This window comes from Lissotriton helveticus, chromosome 8 (genome assembly GCF_964261635.1).
Source record: "Lissotriton helveticus chromosome 8, aLisHel1.1, whole genome shotgun sequence".
Lineage (NCBI taxonomy): Eukaryota > Metazoa > Chordata > Amphibia > Caudata > Salamandridae > Lissotriton > Lissotriton helveticus.
Window position 1 is genome coordinate 997,031,918 of NC_136069.1, and position 23,770 is coordinate 997,055,687.

Genomic DNA, 23,770 nt, shown 5'->3' on the forward strand with positions numbered 1-23,770 from the left:
CCAGTCCGTTTGCAAAGTGATGCAGCACAGAATGAAGATGGATGAGTTCCAAACCAAGTGGTCAGAGGAGCTTAAGAACAATAGTGAGCTAGAAAGAGTGAGAGATGCGAGATACATCAAGCCTAAAGGAGAAATAAAAAATGAATACATACAAGGGATCGAGTATGGAGTGATGGAAAGGAAGTGCAACATAAAGCCGATAGACCTAGAAGGATCCACACTAGAAGTTAAGGAAGGGAAGAGGGGTCCAGTATATGGTATGTGGAAGAAGCCGAAGAGCAAGGGCTCAGAAGACACGTTTGATTTCATGTATGGCAAACCCAAGAGGGAACAGCAGGACACACTCAAGCCTGAGGAGAATCATGCAAATGATCGGGGGTCGTCTAAAACGAAACGCGACAAAGATGGCAATTATAGTCATGACCAAGGAAGTGGGAGCAGAAGGAGGCCCAGTCCCGGTATCGATAAGTACATGGAAAGGGAAGTTTGGTTTCATCAGTGGTAGCCTCAGGGGTGCGTCCTGGCACAATCTACTGTCCAGAGAAAAGGATTGTACAGCCATGCTAAATCCTCGGTCAAGGGAGGGGAATTCCAGCAGTAGGAGTTCGGAATCCCAGAGAGAAATAGACGGAGTAGTAAGCTTGGACATGGGAGAGCTAAATGGAAAAGGTCATGATGCCTTGATTTCACCAACATGGGAAGGCCCGTAGTGTTACATAATGCACACATGGATTAGCTTCTTCCATTGTCATGAGTGACACTCCCTGTTGGTCCCAGACTGTTCCGGTTGCCTAATGTTTGACAAAGTAACCGCATAGCCTTCTTACTCCTGTCCTGAGTTTTTAAAGGCACCAGACTTATTACAGTTGTTTAACGTTGGTAATGCAACCCCGTAACTATTTCAAATTCATATTACAGTTACAGTTGATTAACATAGGAAATGCAATCTGTTAACGCTTCCCTTCCCTTGAGCAATGTTTTATAGAGTATTACCATATCTCTGCAAACGTATATCAGAGCAGGGACCCCCACCCCATTGATACAGCATGTGCCTTGGGAACACACCTATATTTTCTCTCCATCCCCGCCTTCCCTGTGTACCCTCCCCTCGCCCATCCTCTCTCTATCTTTTCTATAGGAGGGAGGTGTGTTGTAATCTTTCTTTCCTTCTCTCTCTCCCCGTCCACCCCTCTCCTCCCCGGCCTCTTGGTATGAACCACCCCACATCCTGGAGTGTGGGTTAGAATGTTGAGATGAGCTGCTGCCGCCAAGCTGGAAGCACCTGTTACCTATGACAGAATAAAGTTGTACTTGGAAACCCTTAAATGTAGTGGTTCTTTACTACACTAAGTCAAGTCTCTCTGTAAAGGAAGTTGGTAATTATACTGAGAAGCCACCTGCAAGGATTAAAATTACATATCCTTGGAAGGACTACCTATCTCTAGAAAGCTCTCAAAATCTAGCTTTACTTAAAAATAAATAAATGCTAAATTAAAATGAAATCACTTTTAAAGGGACAATTCTGCCACCAGTTGACTGACTGGTTAGATCAGAGGTGGAGGTACACATGCATGAATTCCTCTACACTGTTTTGCTTGTGAACAGAATAAGCAGGCTGTCATCTAGCCAATTACATCTGCTGCTCCCAGGGGTTATGAACAGGTGGGACAGACGTAACAGGAACTCTGATAATTTTATCCTACAGATTTAAGTTTGCAGTGCTGAATACTTATATGGGACTCATGGAGCAGATAGGTTAGGGAGTTCTTAATTTGACTGACGAAGGACTCCTGGACCCCAAAAATTAGTGTGCTCACTTTACCTTAAAAACAGCTTTCGAAATACATTTTAGTTTACCAGTCTGCCGAACATAAATGCAAGCGTTGCTTGTAAAAAGTTCGGAATACAAAAATGTTATGTGAAAGGTTACATTCAAAACTTTAAAAAAAATTAAAAACAGAGACATTCAATTCCCTATTCTACAAAAGTGTTAATACACACATCAACTAAAATATTCAGAGATACAACCTAGAAAAACAATGCCTTTTATTTTTTAAATCAATAAACAATCGTCACTTACGGTTTCACTGCCAGGCTTCCAGCCAGCTGGACAAACTAAGAAAGGCAAAGCAGAAACAAAACACAATTAGCTTGAATGGACATACACGTTAAACACCATCCAGGTGTCCTCTGTTCCGCCTCAGGAATTATTTTCAATGTGCAACGCATGCCCGGACGTTCGAATTTTATAGGATCAAACACAGGGTACACTAAAAGGAAGTTGCTTAGTATGCGAGGTTTGCAATACAAGTCCATTCACTTTCTGAATTAAGGGATTCAATTTTTCACGGTGACAGTCAATTCAAGTTGATAAAACAAATAATGCATCTTCAACCCTTCAATTATTTCAAAGTTTCTGAAAAATGTCATTTAAATGCAGGAATAAAAAGACAATTACTATGCTGCCTCGAGGGAAATCCATGCCACCGAACTAACCTTTTCTGACCCACATAGGCTGTACATTTTACTCAATAGCGCGACATTTTATCATTTGGTTTCAGTACACCCAAGCCAACTTAGTAATCGTAGGCATTAGAAAAAAAAGCATTTGCAATGCAATAGGTCTCGCAGCATTAAAGTTTGAGTTATTGGCATTGTAAATGACAATGCTTTGCATTAATTTTTTTTTAATTTGCAATTGGTATATAAACATTGTTTGTGAATGGCAGCGGGAGGCAGAGACAACTGCACACAAGCAAGGCTGAGTGGTGCAACACGAGGGATGGGGCAGATTGGGGCAGACAGAGGGACTTAGACAGGGGTGTATAGGTGCACATAGGAGGATACAGGAGAGTCCAGGAGGAGTGCATAGGGAGGCACCGAGGTCACACTGCCGGAGGCACATAAGAATGCACACAAGAGAGGCTGAGAGGTGTCACACAGGAACGGGGAGCAGATTGGCACACACAGAGGGAAGGAGAGAGAGAGAGAGAGCTTGAGCACATGGGGACAACCCAAGACAGGGGACGGCCCGCCAGGGGAGGGGAACCTGGGTGCCCCCAATCCAACCAACGAGGGCCAACGAGGGCCAGAGAGGCAAGGCGGCAGTGGAACTCCCCTGCTCCCAGGGGGAGTGACCCCTCCTGCTGGAACATATTTTGGGGGTAGTGACGCAGCACTGCGGAGGGCTAGGGGCCCACCTTGACTGGGCGGGGAAGAAACCGGCCCGCCAGATTCCTATGGCAGCACTGCTCCACCAGCCAAATAAGTGAGGTTGCCCCTGGTGAATACTCTTCCAGTCAGCGTTCCTTTAAGACCACTGGGAATCACTGCGGGCACGTAGTGTGCCATATCGGCAGCTAGCAGTTGTTTCCCCTGGACGCCCCAATGCGCAGTAGGCCATGCGGCAGGAGGGGAGTGGGCACCATCAATGCTGTGGGGTGGCCTCCAGCTACAGTCAGACGGTGGCCAGTAGCTGGTCTTGTGTGCCCCAGATCCACTCAGCAGAGCCCGGAGAAGCAAAGAAGCCTCAGAACCCCTGAGATAACAGTGATTGTGCCCGCTGGGATGTCTCGGGGGTGTAGCAGCACAGCATTGTGGAGGCCTGGGGTCATACCTTAATTCCAATCCAATCCAAAAATTCTTTATTTCGGTCTTTTAGACCATAAAAGATACATTGCATGTTACATTTTAAACATCCATATTAAAAAAAAAAAAAAACACATTGGAATTATAAAAACATTACATAAAAGTGATTTCCGAGTTATTCCAGACGTGAATGAGGATTAGAGAGAACAATTCAATAAGACAATTCATAATTAGGAAAGACAATTCATAATTAAAAAAGACAATTCATAATTCCGGCATTTGTGCATTTAATAATTTTTTTCCTTATCTACCACATAGCCATAATGAATTTAGCCACTGCAAAAACTATATGACGCAGAGTACTGGTTTTTAATATTCTGTACGCGTACAGATGACTCCTAAATCCCAGGTTCCTACATAAGGGCACCAACCAATGTTTCCTTGGTCTGTTGTATGCAGGGCAGAAGAAAAAAAGGTGAATTTCCTCCTCATCATAAGTTTTATCGTCCCCCTGTAGCCATTTACAAGTGAAGGTTTTAATAGGCAGAGTGCCTAGCCTTCACTGTCTAAACAATTTTCTAGCTAGGATGGGGAAAATAATGTCCATAAAACCTTCGAATTCGTAAGAATTTTTGGATTCCAAAAAGCGATCAGTTAAGGTGCCGTTGTTAGGTGCGGTCAGGAGAAGAGCTAAACTATTCTCCTTACAAATTTGGACCAATCTTTTACGGGAAACCCTTTGACAACCTTGTTCGGGATCCTCCCATAGCTCATGCAATTTCATGCGATACAATTCTTTCTTGATAAAAGCCAGTCATGGGATTCTATTGCGCTGGTTCAGGTCCATTACATGAGTGAGATCACGCCTATAGTGTGCGAGCTCGCTAGTGGACCAGAGCCTGTGCCAGAATCTTAGTGGCTTTGACTCGAGCTCTGCAGCGATGGAGGGTAGACCCACATCTAATCTTAAAGGGAGCAGAGGTGTGCCACGAGGGAGGGCCAAAAGGCGTCTGAGGAAGTTATTTTCCACTCTGGCGAAATCTGGTCCTACTTTATACCCTCATAGCTCGCTGCCATAGGATGCGGCCGCTTTAGCTTGAGTTTTGTACATTTCTAGTGCCGGGCTTATGGGTTTAAAGGTTGAGGTGTTTGCAACCTTCAGAATTGCACCTGATAGTTGGGACAGCTTTAGCCGGGATCTTACTATTTGGGGGTCCCAGGATAAGTTCTCATGTAATGTTACCCCCAAATACTGAAAGGTTGTAACCCTTTCCAGGCTGGCTGAACCCAAAGTGGGGTTAGGTCTAGTTTTTGGAGATGGATTGAAGATCATGAACTTGGTCTCATCTGTGTTAATCTCTAGGCCATGTTGCCTGCAGAAAAGACCAAATCCATCTAAAATCCTTTGTATCCCCATCGGGGATTTGGAAAGCAGCAGGGTGTCATCAGCAAACATGATGGCTGGCACCCTCCTGCCTGCCAAAAGGGGGGCGTCATTGTCTCTGACATTGTCAAGGTGGGATATGACACTGTTAACAAAGAGGCAAAACAGGGTTGGCACCAAGACGCAACCCTGCCTTACCCCTCTGAGAACGGGAAACCTTGATGACAGCGCTCCATCCCTCCCACACCTAACCTGCGCGTAGTTGCTATCATGAAGCCTAATTATGGCGTGCAGTAATTGGGTTGGAACACCCAACTTCAAGACCTCCCATAATTTCTAGCGTGGGACCAAGTCAAAGGCTGATCTCAGGTCCACGAACACCATGTATAGCCTCCCCCCCTCAATCCTCACCGTTTTCCAATACAGGAGGATGAGGCGGAAGATCTGGTCCATGGTGGACATGTTTTTCCTGAAGCCAGTCTGGAGGGGACTCAAGATTTCGTTGGCCTCCATCCAATCTAGAAGATGGTCCAGGAGGAGACGAGAGAAACGTTTTTGGAGGACATCTATGAGGCTGATCGGCCTGTAGTTGGCTGGGAGAAGAGGAGAACCCTTTTTGAAAATGGCCACTATCTCCGCCCCCAGCCAAGTACAGGGAATCTCCATGCCTCCCAAGATGGCATTGAAAAGAATATGGAGGAACGGGCCCCAGATCTCAGGGTACTGTCTAAAAAGGTCACCGGACAATCTATCCAGTCCCGGGGCCTTACCCATAGCAAGTCTCTCTACTGCACTAACCACCTCGCCGAGGGTGAATTCCAAGCCAGCTACAGGAATGGATATGTCATCTGGGGCCACTTCATTGGCAAACTGTTTAGTATCTTGATACAATTTGCCAAAGTGAGCTTCCCAAGCAGAAGATGCAATGTTGGGCTCCACTGCAGCTTTAGCTTCTCCTGTGCCAATATTTACCAGGGACCAAATTTTTTTAGAATCCCTTGCTTCTAGTGCTAAGGAGAGGTCCTGCCACCGGTTCCAGTCCCACTCCGACTTTGCCAGTGCCATAGCTTCCTTATACTCCCGCCTAAGTTTAGCAACCATGCCCTTATCTGAGCCTGCTTTAATTGAGGCAATTAACTCTGTCTTGAGCTTTTTACAGGAAGAATTGTACCAAGTTGAGGTTCGGGTCTTTTTGCGTCGTGGAGCTGCCACTGGGTAAAAAACCTCACCTAGTGCTCCCACTAGGTTTGCATGGATTTGACCTAATTTATCATTAAAATCTGGGGGTCTAGGCTGATTAATTAATTCATCTATTTCTGTGAGCTTCGGGAGTGCTATTTCATAAATTTTACTTATATTTTCTTCTGCACTAATTATTTTCCCCATTTTACCCTTCGTCTATTGGAGCTAAGGACCAGGTTCCCTGGGTCATCACTAGAGTTGGTAGATAGTAACTCAGCAACAGGAGCAGGATGTTTCAGATCTAATAAGAGTGCATTATGGTCGCTATCTGTTCTGACAACTACTCTAAAGTCCTGGACCTTAGACCACAGGCCAATGTCAACAAAGATGTAATCCAGCCTCGATTCATGACCCTTCCTATTGAAGGTACACAATGAAGGGGTGTCAGACGGAGCCCTTATTGCATAGTTTAAAGTAAGGGACATGATTTGCACAGCAAGTGGGGACCAGGATTTGGGATGGGGGGGATAAACAAAAAGGAACACCCCAAAAGTCATCTTCAGTAGTAAGGGCACCCTCTTTTAAGCCTTCCAGAGGTTCAAAATGGCAATTAAAGTCTCCGCCCATCACTATCTTAAAATCAGTGGCCCAGAAAAGACGAAAGGTCTTCAAGAGTGGGCGATTCCTTGGCCACACTGGCTGGGCGATGATATACATTAATAATTGCCAGATTTACAGCATTGGGCCACTTGAGGAGTACACACTGGATGTCCTGCGAGAACGTAGGTACTTTTTCCGCATTACACCCAATATGGCTAGCTACCCAAACTGCCAACCCTTCCCCCCCCCCCCCCCCCCCCAAGGGCCTCCCCTTACCACTCCACCTAGCCTGGATTTCAAAAACTGCATAACCCGTTCTACTCCGTGGTTCCCTGGCCCACATCTCCTGGAAGAGACAGATATCGCTGCTACCTACTAGGATATCCCAGTCTATTGTGTGTATTTTGTTTGCAATACCCGCCACATTCCAGGAGAGGACCTTCAAGGTTTCGATAGAAGTTTTTGGGGCCAGCCCCTCAGTTATTTATTTATTTTATTTATTTAATTTAAGTAGCTTATACAGCGCACAGCTACCCCAGGAGGGGTGTCCCGGCGCTAAAACAGAAACTCAAGAATAAAGAGGAGGAGCAGGAGGATTATAGGACTAGAATCATGATCTGGAGAACAGCCACGTTTTTAATTTACTACGGAAGAGGGATTCAGACGGGCAGAACCTGAGGTCAAGTGGGAGGCAGTTCCATAGTTTAGCAGTCATCACACTAAACCCTCTGCCGCCCATTCTGGATCGTCGAAAGCGTGGTACAATCAAGAGACGTAGATTATTAGTTCTCAATGTTCTGACTGATTGAGATATTACCACTCGCTTTTTCAGGTATCCTGGCCCTAGGCCGTTGAAGGCGAGGGTGAGAATCTTGAATTGAATGCGGCTTGCAATGGGGAGCCAGTGTTGCTCTTTGCAATAAAAAGCAACCGACTGACGGTAGGGGATATTTCCAATCAGTCTAGCTGACGCATTCTGCACGATCTGAAGACGATCGATCAAGTATTGAGGGGCACCGGCGTATAAGCTGTTGGCGTAGTCTAAATGAGATGTGATGAGGGCCTGAGTGATAGTTCTACGGGCGTCTAAGGGGAGGTAAGGAAAGATCTTTTTAATCATGCGAAGTTTCGCAAAGCAAGCTGAGGTGACCTTGTTAATTTGTGCTTTACAAGAGAGTGAATCATCAAACTGAAAACCAAGGTTACGTGCTGATTGAACAGGGGAGGGCGAGGGATTAAGCACTGTGGGCCACCACAGGCTGGGGGATATTGGAGTTTTCTGGTTAAAAAATTAGACCTCTGTCTTATCAGTATTAAGCCTAAGGTGGTTGATAGTCATCCAGGCACAGATGTTGTCCAAACATTGGCGGAAGTTGGCAAAGGTGGAGTCAGAGTGGTCTCTAAAAGAGAATATCAGCTAAGTATCGTCAGCATAAGAGACCACTCTGACCCCACAAGACTCCACCACTGTAGCCAAGGGTGCGAGATAGACATTAAAAAACAGAGGGCTCAGGGCAGAGCCCTGCAGAACACCACACAGCAGGAGTTTACCCTCTGATTTAAAAGGTCTGAGCGCCACCTTCTGAGTTCTGCCAGTAAGGAATGACTCAACCCAGGCTAATGCAGAGCCACCAATTCCAACCTGCCTTAGACGGTTTAGTAGGATTTTATGTGAAACCGTATCAAAAGCGGCGGATAGGTCGAAGAGGACCAACATGGCCTCCTCGCCCCTATCCACACACTCACGGATGGTCTCAGCTACTTCCAAGAGAGCAGTTTCGGTGCTGAAGCCCGCTCTAAAGCCGGATTGAGAGTCGTGTAGTAAAGAGTTGTTTTCTAGATATTCTGTCAGTTGCAGCTGCACGGCCTTTTCCAGAATTTTTGCGGGTTTGGGGAGGAGGGAGATGGGGCGATAATTGCTCAATTTTGTAGGATCGGCATCAGGCTTTTTCAGAATGGGGACCAACAAAGCTTCCTTCCAGGCAGATGGGAATATGCCATGGTAGAGGGAGGCATTCCAAATAGAAAGAAAGGGACTAGCCAGTGAAGGGGCCAGGTCACCCATGACCTTGGCAGGGATAGGGTCGGAAGGAGAGCCAGATCTGCACGGGGTGAATAACCTGAGTGCGGTCTCGAGAGACAGCTCGTTAAAAGACTGTAAAGAAGCAGATTTCGGGGCCATGACAGGGGGGACCGGGGAGGGTTCCTCAGCAGGGAACGAAGTACTAATTTTATCAATTTTCTCTAGAAAATAATCAGACAGTCCATCACATAGTGCCTGGCTAGAGGGGTTCTGCGAAGCCCTGGCGGGAGTTATTTCCAGTACAGTGTCCGTAGATGGAAATGCGGGCCACTGTACTGGTGTTTCCAGAATGGGTTGAGCAGTAGATGTTATGTTAGGGACACACAGGGCTAAAGTTGTTAAAATACTGCCCGGTTGGCTCTGGGGTAAAGTAACTGCATGGCCCCTAGAACTAGAAGATTTTAGGCTACTACATTGGGGTGGGTCCAAGTCTCTAGTAGGGGTCTTGATCTCTCCATTTCCCGTCCCCTGTCCTACAGATTCACTTTCGATGTTTTGATTAGATTGTAAGGAAACACCCCTTCGAAGTCAGTCCACTTCATCAAGGCAAGTGAATCTGTTAGGCTGTGCATTATTGACGTGGGCAGGGTAAGCATTGTGTCTGGGCCTATATCTTGACCCATCCACAGCGAAACCCACCCGTGTCCAGCCATAGTCCCTCCTCATGGTTAAGTTACGTGCATTAGGATAAAAGTATGAGAGACGGGCCAATTCCATGGATGTATTACCTGTATCGCCAAGCCAGTTACAGATATAAGTAACGACCGGAGGGCTCTTGAAGCGGACAATGATACAGTCCCCCACACTTTTCTTAACGGTATACCCAACCCATGGAACCCTTCTAACCAGAAGAACATCTCCTTTTAGGTTAGGTGGTAGAGGCCTTTGGATGTTTAACCAGCTGATTACCTTGTTGCGTAGAGAATCGTAAGACTCCATTACGCCGCTGGCAAGCTCTGGTACCCCCATCAAAATCACAGTGTAGCCTGCCGCCTCGGGGGGGCAAATGAACTGCCTTACGCCTGGTTTTGGGACTATCCAGCCGATCATAGCTGTGGACCATCTCATTTGATGGTCTCTCCTGACTGGGTAAGCTGGCCAGAGCAGATTGCTTCGACCTCCTAGGAGGTGGTATAGGGGGCACTAACCTGGGACGTGGTACAGGAGCAGTTTGAAGCACAGGTAGTGTGCTGCTGTTACTATTTCCCCCAAAAAGAGCTATAGGTGAGGTTGGAGCCAAAACCATAGTGACTGGAGGGGAGTGGGAAACTCCAGCAATAGACCCGTGTGTTCCATGTGTGCTAACTCCTATCCCTGACTGAACGTCATTACCAACACTTAACCTTTCTAAAGCTATCAGTCTCGATTCTATCGAATCCAGTTTGAGGGAGAGAGGATTCAAAAGGTTTTTAAAGATATCAGTAAGTGAGGTAATAAGGAGTTCTGTAGTGTTAGGGGTGGCCCCGCCGAAGATAAATGGCTCAGTGTGCACGGGTATGGATGAGATAGATGGAATACTCAACATTTCCATGTCATTTCCCATAGCTGGTGTCTCCGGAGCACCCACGTCATCTTCCAGAGTGGGCATTATGGGATCAATTTTAGCCCTTTTAGCACCTTTGGGCTTTCTAGATCTTTTCCTTTTCATTACAGGATCCTCTCTGCAGCCCGTGTGCTCTAACGAATTGTGACCCTCCCCCTGAATCCCGGACTGTACCAACTCTACGGCAGGGGAGAGCTCCACATCACTGGTGATGCATGATGTGTCTCTTTCCCTTAGCGAGGTTGATGGTGTCCTTAACTGTTGTAAAACTGACTATTGTTTGGTCAATACTGTCCAATAAAGACAAGTGGGTAGCATCAATCAATAGCGGTGTACTAGCATTGGTTGATAAACATGGTGAGGAAAAACAGGAATTTTCTACACCCTCCTCAGTTAGTTTATCGGGCACAGGAGGACCATTGTTAGCCGCAGAATTTGCTTTGAAAAGAAATTTGTCCAGGGTACCTGAGACCACGAAAGCAGCCTTGCTTCTTAATTCCCTACTGGCCATTTTGTGGCGTCCCGCTTCAGGGCAACCAACAAATCAATATGTGGGAATAGGGAAACGGGGCGTAGGGGGGGGGGGGGGTGCCCGGCCCGGTCTCTACCGTTCTCTAACAGCCTCAAACGGCCCACCCTTTGCCCGGTTTAGCCTGGCGTCCGCCCGCGCGCGTACCGCGATGCGTGTATCCAGGCCTGGTCTTATAGTCAGTGGGCGGGCGTGGCGCTCAGGATGGAGGCGGGGTCTCAGGGGAAGAGTCCCAGGTGCGGCACGAACACACACCGGCAGGAATCCTGGGACTCGCAGTCCCGCTGTAAGTGCCACCGCCCCCACTGGTGGTCAGTCTGCTTCCTGGGTCCTTTCTGGGGAAAGGCACTCCCAAAAGGTCTCCAAACAACAAAGTCTGTCCCTCTAGCAACTTCGAGCGGAACCCGCGGAGCAGGGGCCGCTGTTCGCGATTATAAACGCCCAGGAGGGAGGCGGGGTCTCAGGGGAAGAGTCCCAGGTGCGGCACGAACACACACCGGCAGGAATCCTGGGACTCGCAGTCCCGCTGTAAGTGCCACCGCCCCCACTGGTGGTCAGTCTGCTTCCCGGGTCCTTTCTGGGGAAAGGCACTCCCAAAAGGTCTCCAAACAACAAAGTCTGTCCCTCTAGCAACTTCGAGCGGAACCCGCGGAGCAGGGGCCGCTGGTCGCGATTATAAACGCCCAGGAGGGAGGCGGGGTCTCAGGGGAAGAGTCCCAGGTGCGGCACGAACACACGCCGGCAGGAATCCTGGGACTCGCAATCCCGCTGTAAGTGCCACCGCCCGCACTGGTGGTCAGTCTGCTTCCCGGGTCCTTGGTGGGGAAAGGCACTCCCAAAAGGTCTTCAAACAACAAAGTCTGTCCCTCTAGCAACCTCGAGCAGCACCCTAATTCAATAGAGCAGAGCCAGAACACTCACTTGGGGCAGCTGCGGGACTCTTGCGACAGCGCTGCACCGTCAGCCAAGTAAGGACATCTGCCCCTAATACGTAGCTACCTTTTTAGCCAGCACTCCCCTTGTAGGAAACAGTGAATTGCTGAGGACACTGAGCGGACTGTAGCAGCATATCTGACTTTGTGTTCAACTTGATGCCCTATCGTGCTGGGAGCCGCGCAGCAGGAGCAGAAAGAGTGTACACACTGTAGCGGGCGGCCAGCGCTCTTTACGACCAATCTCCTAAGTGCTCCGACAGTGATATCCCCAGCATAACGAGCCGAGACATGTGGAGAGGCCCGCTGCTAACCCGCCTCCCTCCCCCGGTGCTTGTACTGTAAGGGCTGTTTGAAGGTGGGCACAAACCGCTTCCAGGGGGGGCATTTCCCAACTTGCTCCAGGGCCCAGGACACACTGGCTACGCTGCTGACAATGCATGCAGTGAACCTTACACAGACAGTGTGATGCTGGTTAAAGCTATAGTGGTTAGCACTCCTTTCACGTCATGTCACCTCCAAGCGCCTTATGGATAAGGCAGTGGAAAGGAGGGCACAGGGGGAGAACACGAGGAAGCAACACAGTGAACTAAATGATTGAACTAAATGATGTAGCAGGGAGGGATTGGTAGTAGGTTGCTGACCAAAGGGGTCTGGTTGATAGGACGAAGAAGAAACGAGCCACAAATAAGACAAGTCCCAAAACGCAAAAGGGGAAAAAAATACTTGTTAAACTTGGTAGCACTTTCTGGGCATTGGCTGCACCTCATTAGTACCAACTTAACGCCCAAATATAGTACTAATCAAAATAGTGGTACATGCTCGTCTTTCTGAAGGGGAACGTATAAATCGAGTTTAGAAGTGAGTAGCATATTGGCGCCCTGTTTATTTCAGTGTAGTTTTGGTGAACCGCAGGCTAGAACTAGTCTGACTGAGCACTGCAACTAATCTCCCTGTGACTACGATTGTAAATGTGTAGCCTGTGATCCACCTGTATAATTCAAAAGAAGTAAATCTCCACTTAATGTATGTGATTTTGCATGATCTTGCAACATTCACTAAAGTGCAGAGCTTGGCTCTGTGCAGGTAGGTTTGTGCTGAGTGGTTGACCTCGGAGCTTGGGAACTGGGTCTCGAGTCTCCTGTGATTCTGGGCAAATCACTTAATACCCCCACCCCCTCCCGTGCCTAACAAAATGCATGTGTCCCGTCTGTAACGGAACTGCTGCTCATGTACGCGCTATATGAAACTAAAAACAAGGAAGAAGAAATAGGACCCAGAAGGATACAGAGAAAGAGACAGTCCCAGCACTTATTTTATCTGAAATCAAGCATTGGGAAACTGAAGTCCCGGCACCTGTTTTATCAAATTAAGCATTGGGACCGTAAAACTAACAAACGCTATAAAAGCGGCTGACATGTCAGCAACAATAATGTCTCACAATGTACACGGAAACTCCTGTCTGAATAAATGCTTGTAAAACGAGCTGCCTTGCCCTCGGTGCGATTGAACAATGTGTTATGAGCAGAGCTGCCCACTGTGTTTTAGGATTATTTCTCATGAGAGGCAGCATGCTGGCAGAAAATAAGGAAGCGTAGGGGGGGAAAAAGGTTTTCCACAAAAGGATCTGCAAGGAGAAATTTCTAAGGAAGAATGAAATATTGCAGTAGCGGTCTATTCTTTTGTTTTTTTTTTTAATTAAAATCTCATATTGACGGGGTGGCGGGGGCATAGTTTGTCATTCGGTTGTGCTTTCCTGCACCTGAACCAAGCCGTAGTGAGACTAGTGGCCCCTATGGCTGTAGCCAATCTCCCATAAAGCGTAGCCAGAAAGAATGCGTGTCGGACGGAACAGCTTTATGTGGGAGTGGTATGTGCCAATGAGCGCCTCTCTGCGCTGCTGTTAATGCAGTTTGTACAGACCTCCTGCTGGTGTGTACTGCTTCTCATGCTCTCTCCCCACTCTTCTCTCCCAGTCTCTGCTGCTTCTGGCTTACCTCATCAGGAATGGCTCCCAGCGTGTGGTGTGAGCGAAACTTTCCGTGGGGCGGGACTTACGGCTTCGGAAGCCCGCGCACGCTCCCACGGAGAGCAGCAGTGCTGGTGACGCGGGGCTCCCATGCCAGAGGGAGAGCCCCGCGGTGGCGGCTGAAGTCCCGAGTGGCGGTAAGTTGGCCGGGGGAAAAGGGGGGGCTCGGTGCACGTGTGTGTATGCGACAGCGGGGTGGGTTCTCTGTATGTGTGGGTGCGTGCGTTCATGGGCACTCGTGTGTGTGTCTGTGTATTGGCATGCGTGTGTGGTGTTGGAGCTTCCCAGGAGACAGCAGCTGAGCGCGAACGCGTGGCCCGCTCAAATCACCTCCTCTGTGAGCAAATGCGCGCGGCCAGGTGCTGTCTCCTGGGAAGCAGACTCAGTAACAATAGATGTCTGGCGAGACAGCGCTTACGCGCTGTTCAACGCCACGAGACCTAAAAAAATCATCCTAATTACTTGTTCTGTTTATAGTAAATAACCAGAACGAAATCCAGTTAGCCTCTGCTTTGAAGCAGCAATGGGAGGAATCAAAGTTGTTTCCCGCTGTTTTGTCACCAGGGGAAGATACTCCATTCCAGTGATCCCTGCATCGCCTGGGGACACCTTAGCGAGAAAGAAGAATGGCGGTTGACTGTCTCACCGCACTTCTCCACAGACCAGAAAAGCAGCTGCAACAACATGGATAGCGCAGCACATCTGCCAACCACCACATTGGCCTGTCACAACCGCCACATTGGCCTGTCAGCACAGGTCTCTTCATAAGTATTAAAATATTAATTTACATCACACTTCATAATTACAAAAAATAAGCTTCATTTGAGCTTTCCTAATTGTAACATTTTAAAACATCTGCACAGTTCATTTACAGACATTTAAACTTTGTAGTGCACTAGAAAAAAAAAAACTTTCACAGGAAGATGGTCAGATAAATCCTCTCACTTTGAAGTCAGAGGGAGGTAAAAAAGTAAATATCAAGCTCCTTCGGAAAAGAGCCAGACATCTGACCCAGGTCTTTGAATGCACAGTAAATGTGACAGGAACAAGATTTAAAGGTCTTTTTACAGAAATAAATACTCTGGAGGATACAGTAAATAGGCAATGCTCCACACGAGGTATAAACTCAAGCTAGACAGCCTAAAACAAATAAACAGCAAATAGGAACCAAGAAAATGGGAGTTACATAGCCAATGATAGGCAATGGGTGGTGGGCATTCCCAGATAAGCTTTTTGAATGTCCCCACGAGGTATTTAGCAAACCAGACAGCTGCGCTGTCAAGTAGGCTTTGACCTAAAAAAACAAGCATTTGCAATGCAATAGGTATCGCATTACTGAATGTGAGCTATTGGCGTTGCTATTAATAATGCAACGCCAATAGCTCAAGCTTTCAGTAATGCGTGACCTGCTGCATTGCAAATGCTTGTTATGCTTCTAAAAGAACCGTACTGCAGTGCATAGCACAAGCTCGCAGAGTCAATCACATGCCGGGCTGAATGTGCCCGAAAGGTCAGCAGGACTGGGGCAGAGTCATTAACGCAGGGCGAGCCAGTGTTTCTCAAAAGTATTTATTATACGACCTGCCCGAATAATGTGACGATCATTCCCGGTAAGGAATGACAAACCACATTCTTCATAATAAAACGCATGCAACACTGCCCCCTGCCGTCTTGTATCAGGTGACGTTGTCACAGAGCTACGACAGAATCGGAAGCGGAGTGTGAGAACGCAATAGGAGTATGTGTGAAACCCGATTTTTACCTTCAAAACACAGCAGAAACCCCGAAAGGTAGAATGATCTGATGTACAGCCATCTTTAATAGATCTTTGTCAGTCTATGAGATGTCTCTTAAGGAGGTTTAACATATGCATTGTATTCGCTTTGCATCTGATCATTGTAACCCGGATGAAACGCTTGGAGAGAGCCAAAGCTCAGCAGTGGGTGAATATCAAACTACCCCAATGACCGTAACAACGATAGTGCAAAAGATCGACATTTTAAGCGAGACTCTGCACTCCTCGCATCCCTTTTACTGGATGCTTTCAATGGTTACCCAACTCGTTTAGTGAACTACTCGCAAGCACAATACGAAAACAATGGGCTGTACCTGCACCTTCAAGCCATGCCCACGGAAATTAAACCATGCACTGCGAGGCGCCACAACCCAAAACAGACAAACTTACAGAGTTGTCCATTTTCCAAGATTAATCCGGCTAGCACTAGTGACTAGGGTGACCAACCGTCCGTTAATTTCACGGACCGTCCGTAATTGGGACCTCCGTCCTTTGTCCGTGAGGATCCCTTTTACGGACGCCTTTTGTCCGTAATTTTAGCCATTTCAGGGAGCAGTACTGCTCCCTTGTGAGAGGCCTCACCTCCCCTTGATGCTGGCGCCTTGCTCTCCTCCCAGAGCTCAAGTGCATCCCCACCCCGCCCATTGTCATTCTGTATTCCGGCTGATTGCCACATACAGAATGACAATGGGGCAGTCTGGGCTCCTCTAAGGATTTCCCGAAAATTCTGAAATATTCAAATTGGTGGGGGATTTATTCCAATGGACTAGTTTTCGCCTGTTTTGCTCTATAAGCAGATAAAATCTCAGCTTGGCCTGGACACACACGTATTTTGTCGCACAAAGTTAGAATTGCTGAATTCATTGAAATGGTTCCTATTCTGCACAGAATGTTACCAGTATAGTGCGGCAACCCGTGGATGGGTGGGGAAAACGCTCCACTTAATGGACATTTGGCACAGCCATGTGGGAATTGGTTCCTCTTTCTAAATCTAAACTTGTCCCTTTTGAGTATGGAGCGGTTGTAACTCACTCAAGTATCGTCATTGCTGACTACAGTTCACGAGTAGAACTGTGCATTTTAGATAGCAAGGAGTGCTCTCAACTTAAACGGGCGCCTTTATTGATACCATACTAAGATGCTGGAGGATAGCTGCCAGCCACTAGCGTTTTCGGAGGGGCCCAGATGGTGCCCTGCTCTATTTGTTCAGCCTTAGAGAATGCAATATGGCTCAAGGAGTTCCATGCTCACTGCTGGCACTTGAAATGATCTGAAGGTCACAAGTCCGAATCCCAACAAAGCTGACTCAGCCTATCATCCTGCTAAGGACGGTAATAGGAGTCATGTGGCGGCCTCCTCCTGCCTCAGTGTACAGCATGATATTCTGTTAGATGGATGAATGGTAAACCACCCATGCTGCAACGTGAGAAAACAGTTTATATAAAGAAGCCTGCGAAACAAGTTAAAAAAAACGAGTTATAGTTCTTTCAGTGTCGCATTTTTTTTTAGAACTGACGCGTTTTCAATATTATATTCAACAGCCATGGTTGCCTCTTTCATTTTAAGCAACTTACAACCATTGACAAAGCAAATAGTCCTGGCTTGTTGTAGGTGCAATGCACTATATATCTGGATGCAATGACAGAAACAACATAATACCAGTCTGGCAGAAAACTATTCTAAGCACATATTTTTGCCTAGGTGTTTTAAGCCACGCCCTTATTTACATCGAAAACCCCCTTTGAAGAGACCCCCTCGTTTTTTTACCCCACTTAAAGCCCTGGAAACAACACCATGTCACCGTCAACTCACGTCCTGGCACTGTGCATCATGCATGAATCATGACTTCTAAGTTTTCAGATTACCTATGTGCAGGGGCATAGTGAACCCTGCCCCACCCCACCCCTTTGCTTTAGGAACTACAGCGAGGTGAAGTTCTTGATGGGCCTCCTCATCTGCGACTCTGCAGACAAAGGCTCAGCTCATAATGTGAAAACGTGGGTGAGTAAATAAGTGAAGGAATGTGTGAATGGTTGGATGGATTAGTGAAAGGAAGAATGAAAGGCTGAATGGATAGATAATGAAAGAAAGTAGGAGTGAGTGAATGGAAGGATGGATGAGAGGAAAGGTAAATAGATGGATTTTTGGGTGGAAGGATAGATGGATGGTTAAAAGGGTGGATGGGCGAGTGAAAGGATGGATGGATGAGTGAGTGAGTGAAAGGGTAGCTGATGGGCGAGTGAATTGGTGGATGGATGAGTGGAAGGATGGATGGATTGATGAATTGATAAGTGAAAGGGTGATTGAAAGGGTGATTGAATGGATGAGTGAGGATGGATGCAAGGATTGATGAGTGAGGGAAAGAGGGTAGATGGACAAAAGAATGGATAGATGAGTGAGAAAGAACGGATGGATGAGTGAAAGGATGGATGAGTAATAGGGTCAATGGATGGATTCATGAATGGATGAGTAGATGGGTTGGTGGAAGGATGGATACGTGAAAAGGGGATGGAGAAAGGGAGGATGAATGACTGAAATGGTGAATGGGTGGAAGGATGAGTGACTGAGTGGATGGATGAGTAAGTGAAAAGATGGCTGGATGGGTGAAAGGGTAAATGGCTGGATGGATGAGTAAATAGATGGAAGAGTGGAAGGATGAGTGTATGGATGGACGGGGCGAAAGGGTGGATGGATGAATGATGGATAAGTGAAAGGGTGGATGGAGGGATGGATGAGTGAAATGATGGATGGAAGGATATATGGTGGATAGGTTTGCAAATGGTTGAATATGTTTGGATTTAGATGGGCACACTATTGGAAGGACAGATTGAATGGTGAAAGACTGAATGATAGATAAAAGAATGATTACACCTTGTAGCACCCTTTATCTTACGTAACATTTCCTATACATTGACTTTCACGTTTATGTGAGTCTTTGTCTCTGTATGATATGTGTGTGATGTAACTTACTCAGACACCCTGCTCTACATACATGGGATGAGTAGCACTATAAAAGAAATTAAATACACATGAGACGGTCTATGTGAAGATGAGGGGCACCATTGGAGGGTGGTAGCAAGGCTTGGCTGGTTGGACCAGACAGTAAGTGTTTCCCTGAGAGGCTGGAAAAGGGGGGGGGGGGGGGGGGGACTGCAAAGTTCCTTGTATATCCAGTAGTTTTCAATCAACAATAAAAGCGGCCCCACTTGTATTCAGGTATGGTTCACCTTTGTCTGGTGTCTAATACCTACTGGAGCAAGATGCACGTTTTGAATCATCTACATTAGCAAGCTGCGGGCATACTGAAAAACCATGAAGTGCACGATTGTCGCAACCTAATATAAACTTATTTTGACTTGTACTTAAATGGTTGTCTATTTACTTACTTTTATACTATTGCGCGACCTCCTCTGACGAGTCCGTAAAACGTACCTTTTGTCCCAAAGTTTTGTCCTGAATTTTGACCTCCTGTCCTGAATTTTTGTCCTGAATTTTGACCCTTTGTCCTGAATTTTTACACTCACCGTCCTGAATTCACCCATGCCAGTTGGTCACCCTACTAGCAGCACATAAAGAAAGACTAGATTGCCACTGTTTAAGTGGGCTTGTCCCAAGAAAAACTAAATGGCTGGGTAAAATGTGTGTGCTTGCTGAATCAGACTGTTACTCAAAGTTCCTGTCAATGTAGAAGCTCTGACTGAATACAGACCGATACAACTAAAGGCAGTGAGTTAACGTGGATGAGAGGTCACCATTGCCAACTTAGCTTAAAACTATACCTAGGTGTGCTGTGCTCTAACAGCACAACAAAAAGCACTCAACTGCTAATTTCTACAAGGTCTAGATATTTAGTGTTCAAATGAAGATGTGATGCATTGACTACATAAAGGAGGTCCGGGGTGTTGAAAGGAGGACAAAGCAAACCAAAATGTCAATTGGATATAACATACAAAATTTTAAGAGTAATATTCAGGTACGTCCGAAGTACTAGTCTTTTCTTACAGAAAAGCATGATCAGGTGAGTAAGCAGACATGAGCAGAGGAGAAAAAAAAAATCTATATTCAAATATACCCTAGTCTTACACCTTTAAGAATCTGTGGTGTCTGGACCTACTTTACTAGAAACCTCCATCAGAATCATGTAGATTTCATACATTGATTCAACAGCACTTCTGCTGTTTCGCATTTCGGTCCTTAACAGATTTTACAAATCCTCAATATACCAATCTAGTGATCCTCAAATTTACGACCTTTAAAGGATAGGAAGCATCGTTGGCACTGCTGGTATTCAAAGAACTTTCCTGCAGATTATAACGGATGATACAGAAGGCATCAATTCCCCTAGCATTTTGCCATGGGTAATCAAATGGTCTGATCTGCATTTACGATTCGTTATCACAGGAAACAGGACATTTGGTACATTATATTCTACTGGAAGGGACACGTGAGACATTGATTAGGGCACTTGACAAATGTAACCGCTGCTAGGAAAGCCATTTTGGGTAAGCAGTTTTAAAAGTAACATATTCCAGGTGCGCGCACACACACACACACACACACACACACACACGGAGAATACATCTATCTTCTGGAATCATTTTCTATCTCCCTATGCTCAGACCATACTGCAAAGACAGCACAGAGTTCCTGAAGAGGATCCATGACATTAAAAGGGAAAAGGGCTTTGTCATGATTTCCTTAGATGGGTGCTCTCTGTACACATGTCTTGATCAATGTAAGGGGGTTGAAGGATGCATGTATTATCTGCAGGCCAGTCTATTGATCTACTCAATCACACTGATGTTAAAACCAATGATGTTTTTCTGTTTATAGGAGAATATTTTTCTGTTTGATCAAATATATCGGCAGAGGTCTAGAACGGCTATGGGCACCATCTTCAGCCACAACCTGCCAAATCTATTTCTAGGCTGGTGGGAGGAACAGGTGGTTTTGACAGATACCTATGAGAAGTACACTGAACATGTACCATTATGGTTGAGATGCATCGAAGAGCTCTTTAATTTGGGATGGAGGTTTAGACTTGACTAAGGAGTTAATTGAGGTCTTATCCACCAATGATCTAAATTTAAGCTTTCCACACTATGAGTGAGACCTCATGTGATTTTCTGGACATCAGGGTCACGGTTAATGAGAATAAACTTACAACTGCCCTTTTCAGGAAGGATACTGCGGGCAATGCCCTATTACACGCACACAGTCACCATCCTCCCTCCCTGATTAATAGCATCCCCAATGGGGAGCTATTACGCGTTCAGAGAAATTGCAGCACAGAGAAGGCTTTCAATGCTGAAAGCAAGAATATGATCAAAAGATTTAAACAATGGGGATACACTGAAAAAAACACTTAAACAAGCCAGTAATAAACTGGGCAATGTCAAAGAAGTTGATGTTCTTTTTTGCAACAGGGATACCTCCTGCAAAAGAGACTTAGTGACTAGCAGCCCCCGCATGCTCACTACATACAATGCGAAATCCTGCAAACTAAAAGCTGATGAGAAAGCACTAGGGGCCTGTTATGGTGGATCCAGTGATAGGGTAAGCAATGGGAAACTCACCCACAGTAACTTACAGGTCACCGGTGTCCTTGAATGATAGGTTAGTATAGAGCCACCAACAGAGTCAACCGACCATAAACTAGTTACAGCTCAAGGAGGGTTTTCACAAATGTATTTCTGTAAATCCTGCCGATACACCACTAGCTGCAAAACCTTTAAGGCCCATGATGGTAAGGACAGAACTATCAGAAAATGTATCACATGCACCACGAATCATGTAAATGTAAATGTAAAAGTACAGGAATTTATATAGCGCAAATCACCGAGCGGTTTCTAAGCGCTTGCTTAGGGAACCCGTCCTGGTATTCCCCTGTGAGATAACCCCGGCAGGGTATCCGCAAGGTGAAAGCCAGGCATCCCACCGCGAGGGGCCGTTGTGGAGATTAAGCAAGCTATTGCCCAGAGTCGCAGAGTGTGAACCCGTGAATCAAGTAGGCACCGGAGCGAGAATTGTCGAGTCCATGGACATTTTAGGACTCAAGACCCCGCCGAGCCGGGAATTGAACCCTGGTCCCGGGCTGACCTCTGCTTCCAGGTCTGCCTCCTCTAACCAGTGAGCCACACTTCTCCACCTCAATCATGTAATATACATGTCGGAATATCCATGTGGCATGCTATATATAGGAAGCACAAAACATCAGCTGAAGAAACGCATCCTAATGCCAAAGGGCCATATCCAACATGGACTTTTGTTATCCTGTGACACGTCTCTTCTATAATTCACAAAGTAGCAACAATAAACTCCTTGCTTTCCGTGGCATCAACAGAGTTATGAAACATTTGTAGTGGGAATAGGGAGAAGCAGTTAAGAGTTCGACTTGAGATACATAATTGATCTGAATACTAGAATGCCTTATGGCCTAAACAGGGAAGAGTAACTGAGTACCCATGTCTGCCTCCGATGACCTGCCTGCATCGGTGACCATGTTGAATCAGCATTTGGGACATTTGTCCATTTTGTTGTAACATTTTTCTGTTATTTTTTTCTTTACTTATTTTGTCTCTTTGTGGTAGGGAATACCTTTTCCCTGTGATAATGTTGATATACATTTTATTATGGGCGCACACTCACATTGGTTATGCCATAACTGAGTACAACCACAAATTAGGACACTTGTCCTGAATTATGTACGTGATTAGATGAAAATTGCAATTTGTGTATTGATGCTTCTGCATTTGAGCACTGGCCCTTAATTAGGAGGTTATCGTTATATATTGAGAATTCTTCCAGGTCGCTCTAGTAGGTCCCATTATGGTCTGCAGCATCCACATACAATGGTCTGAATGATGTATCAGATAACAAATATTTGCTACCAAAACCCATATTGGTATTCTCTATCAAGCTGATACCCGATAACATACGGCTTAATCTTTATTATATCACCAATCTATTCATGACAGACAGATAGCTCTCTCTCCCAGGTTAAGATCACCACAAATGTTAATTAATATTGTTTTTACACTTTAATTGAAGAATTGCATTTCTTGTGGTGGTAGGTAGGGGTGCGCTACAAAACAAGTGATAACACCCATATTGATATTAAAAAAAAATTGCCAAGGCAATATTGTTGAGCAATACTAAAGATCATTAACAATCTTCGAGGGTTAAAATTAACCACTATAAAATTATTATTTCATGTCCATGCAAGTATTTTATGGATGTTGCCTAGCAGCTTCAACACTGATAGAAATCATTTTTTCATCAAGTTGCACCGGAAGTTCCGAAGGCTGCAGGACTAAAATGACTATTTCAATGCAGGATTTTCTGATTAATAAAATAGTTACAGATTCCAGATCACCACCAGCATTCCCATCAGTGGTTCCACTCTGCTCAACTAGAATGCAATGCATCCTACAGGCTCACCAGCCCTGCACTCTTTAGTGGGGACAAGGTCACCCGGGTTAGAACAAAAAAGGAACCAGTACTTGACAAGCTGTTGTCATTGTGGGTATCTTCTTCAGTGTGGCCACATTAAAAAAGTGCATTCCCAGCCATTGATGAAGATCGAAGAACATACACATATACCTTTAAAGACTTCATGTTGCCTCCCAGAATACTCAGCTTCTTCTCTGCATTTGCAAGAGGTTTAGTCACATTCAATAAAAAAAGGCTAATTTGACACTATATTTCAGTACGCAGACATGCCAAACAGGTGAGCATCAACTTAACACCTCACCCAAAGAAATGTTCAGATGGTGATAACTTTTGTAATCAAGGCTTGATCGGTAAAAAAAAACCACAAAAAAAACCTTCCGAATATCTACTTCGGATCGGAGTATTTCCAAAGAGAACATGTGGCTGTGCCACCAATAAATAACTCCCATGACATTCAGAAGCCTGGAAGCAGGAGTTTGTATGGCAGTGTTGTCCAAAAAAATACATTGGATATGAAACCTAAGCAGCTTAAGACATGTCATGCCAAACTGGACTAGTTTCCACCAAAAGACTGCTATTAAAGTACCCACGAAAGACACTGCATCAATAGCTTGCCGTGTGCAAGGGTCATGCTAAACTGATCATCATCATTT

At 45.9% G+C, this 23,770-nt stretch overlaps 1 protein-coding gene across 2 annotated transcripts in view; it reads right to left on the minus strand.

Moving 5' to 3' along the window:
- PRDX4 (peroxiredoxin 4) overlaps positions 1 to 23,770 on the minus strand; it is a 149,635-nt gene that overhangs the window by 14,317 nt on the left and 111,548 nt on the right. For both annotated transcript variants that reach the window (XM_078657842.1, XM_078657841.1), the window contains exon 6: positions 2,081 to 2,115. In XM_078657842.1, coding sequence (XP_078513968.1) covers positions 2,081 to 2,115 — 35 coding nt within the window. The remainder of the gene's footprint in view (positions 1 to 2,080; positions 2,116 to 23,770) is intronic.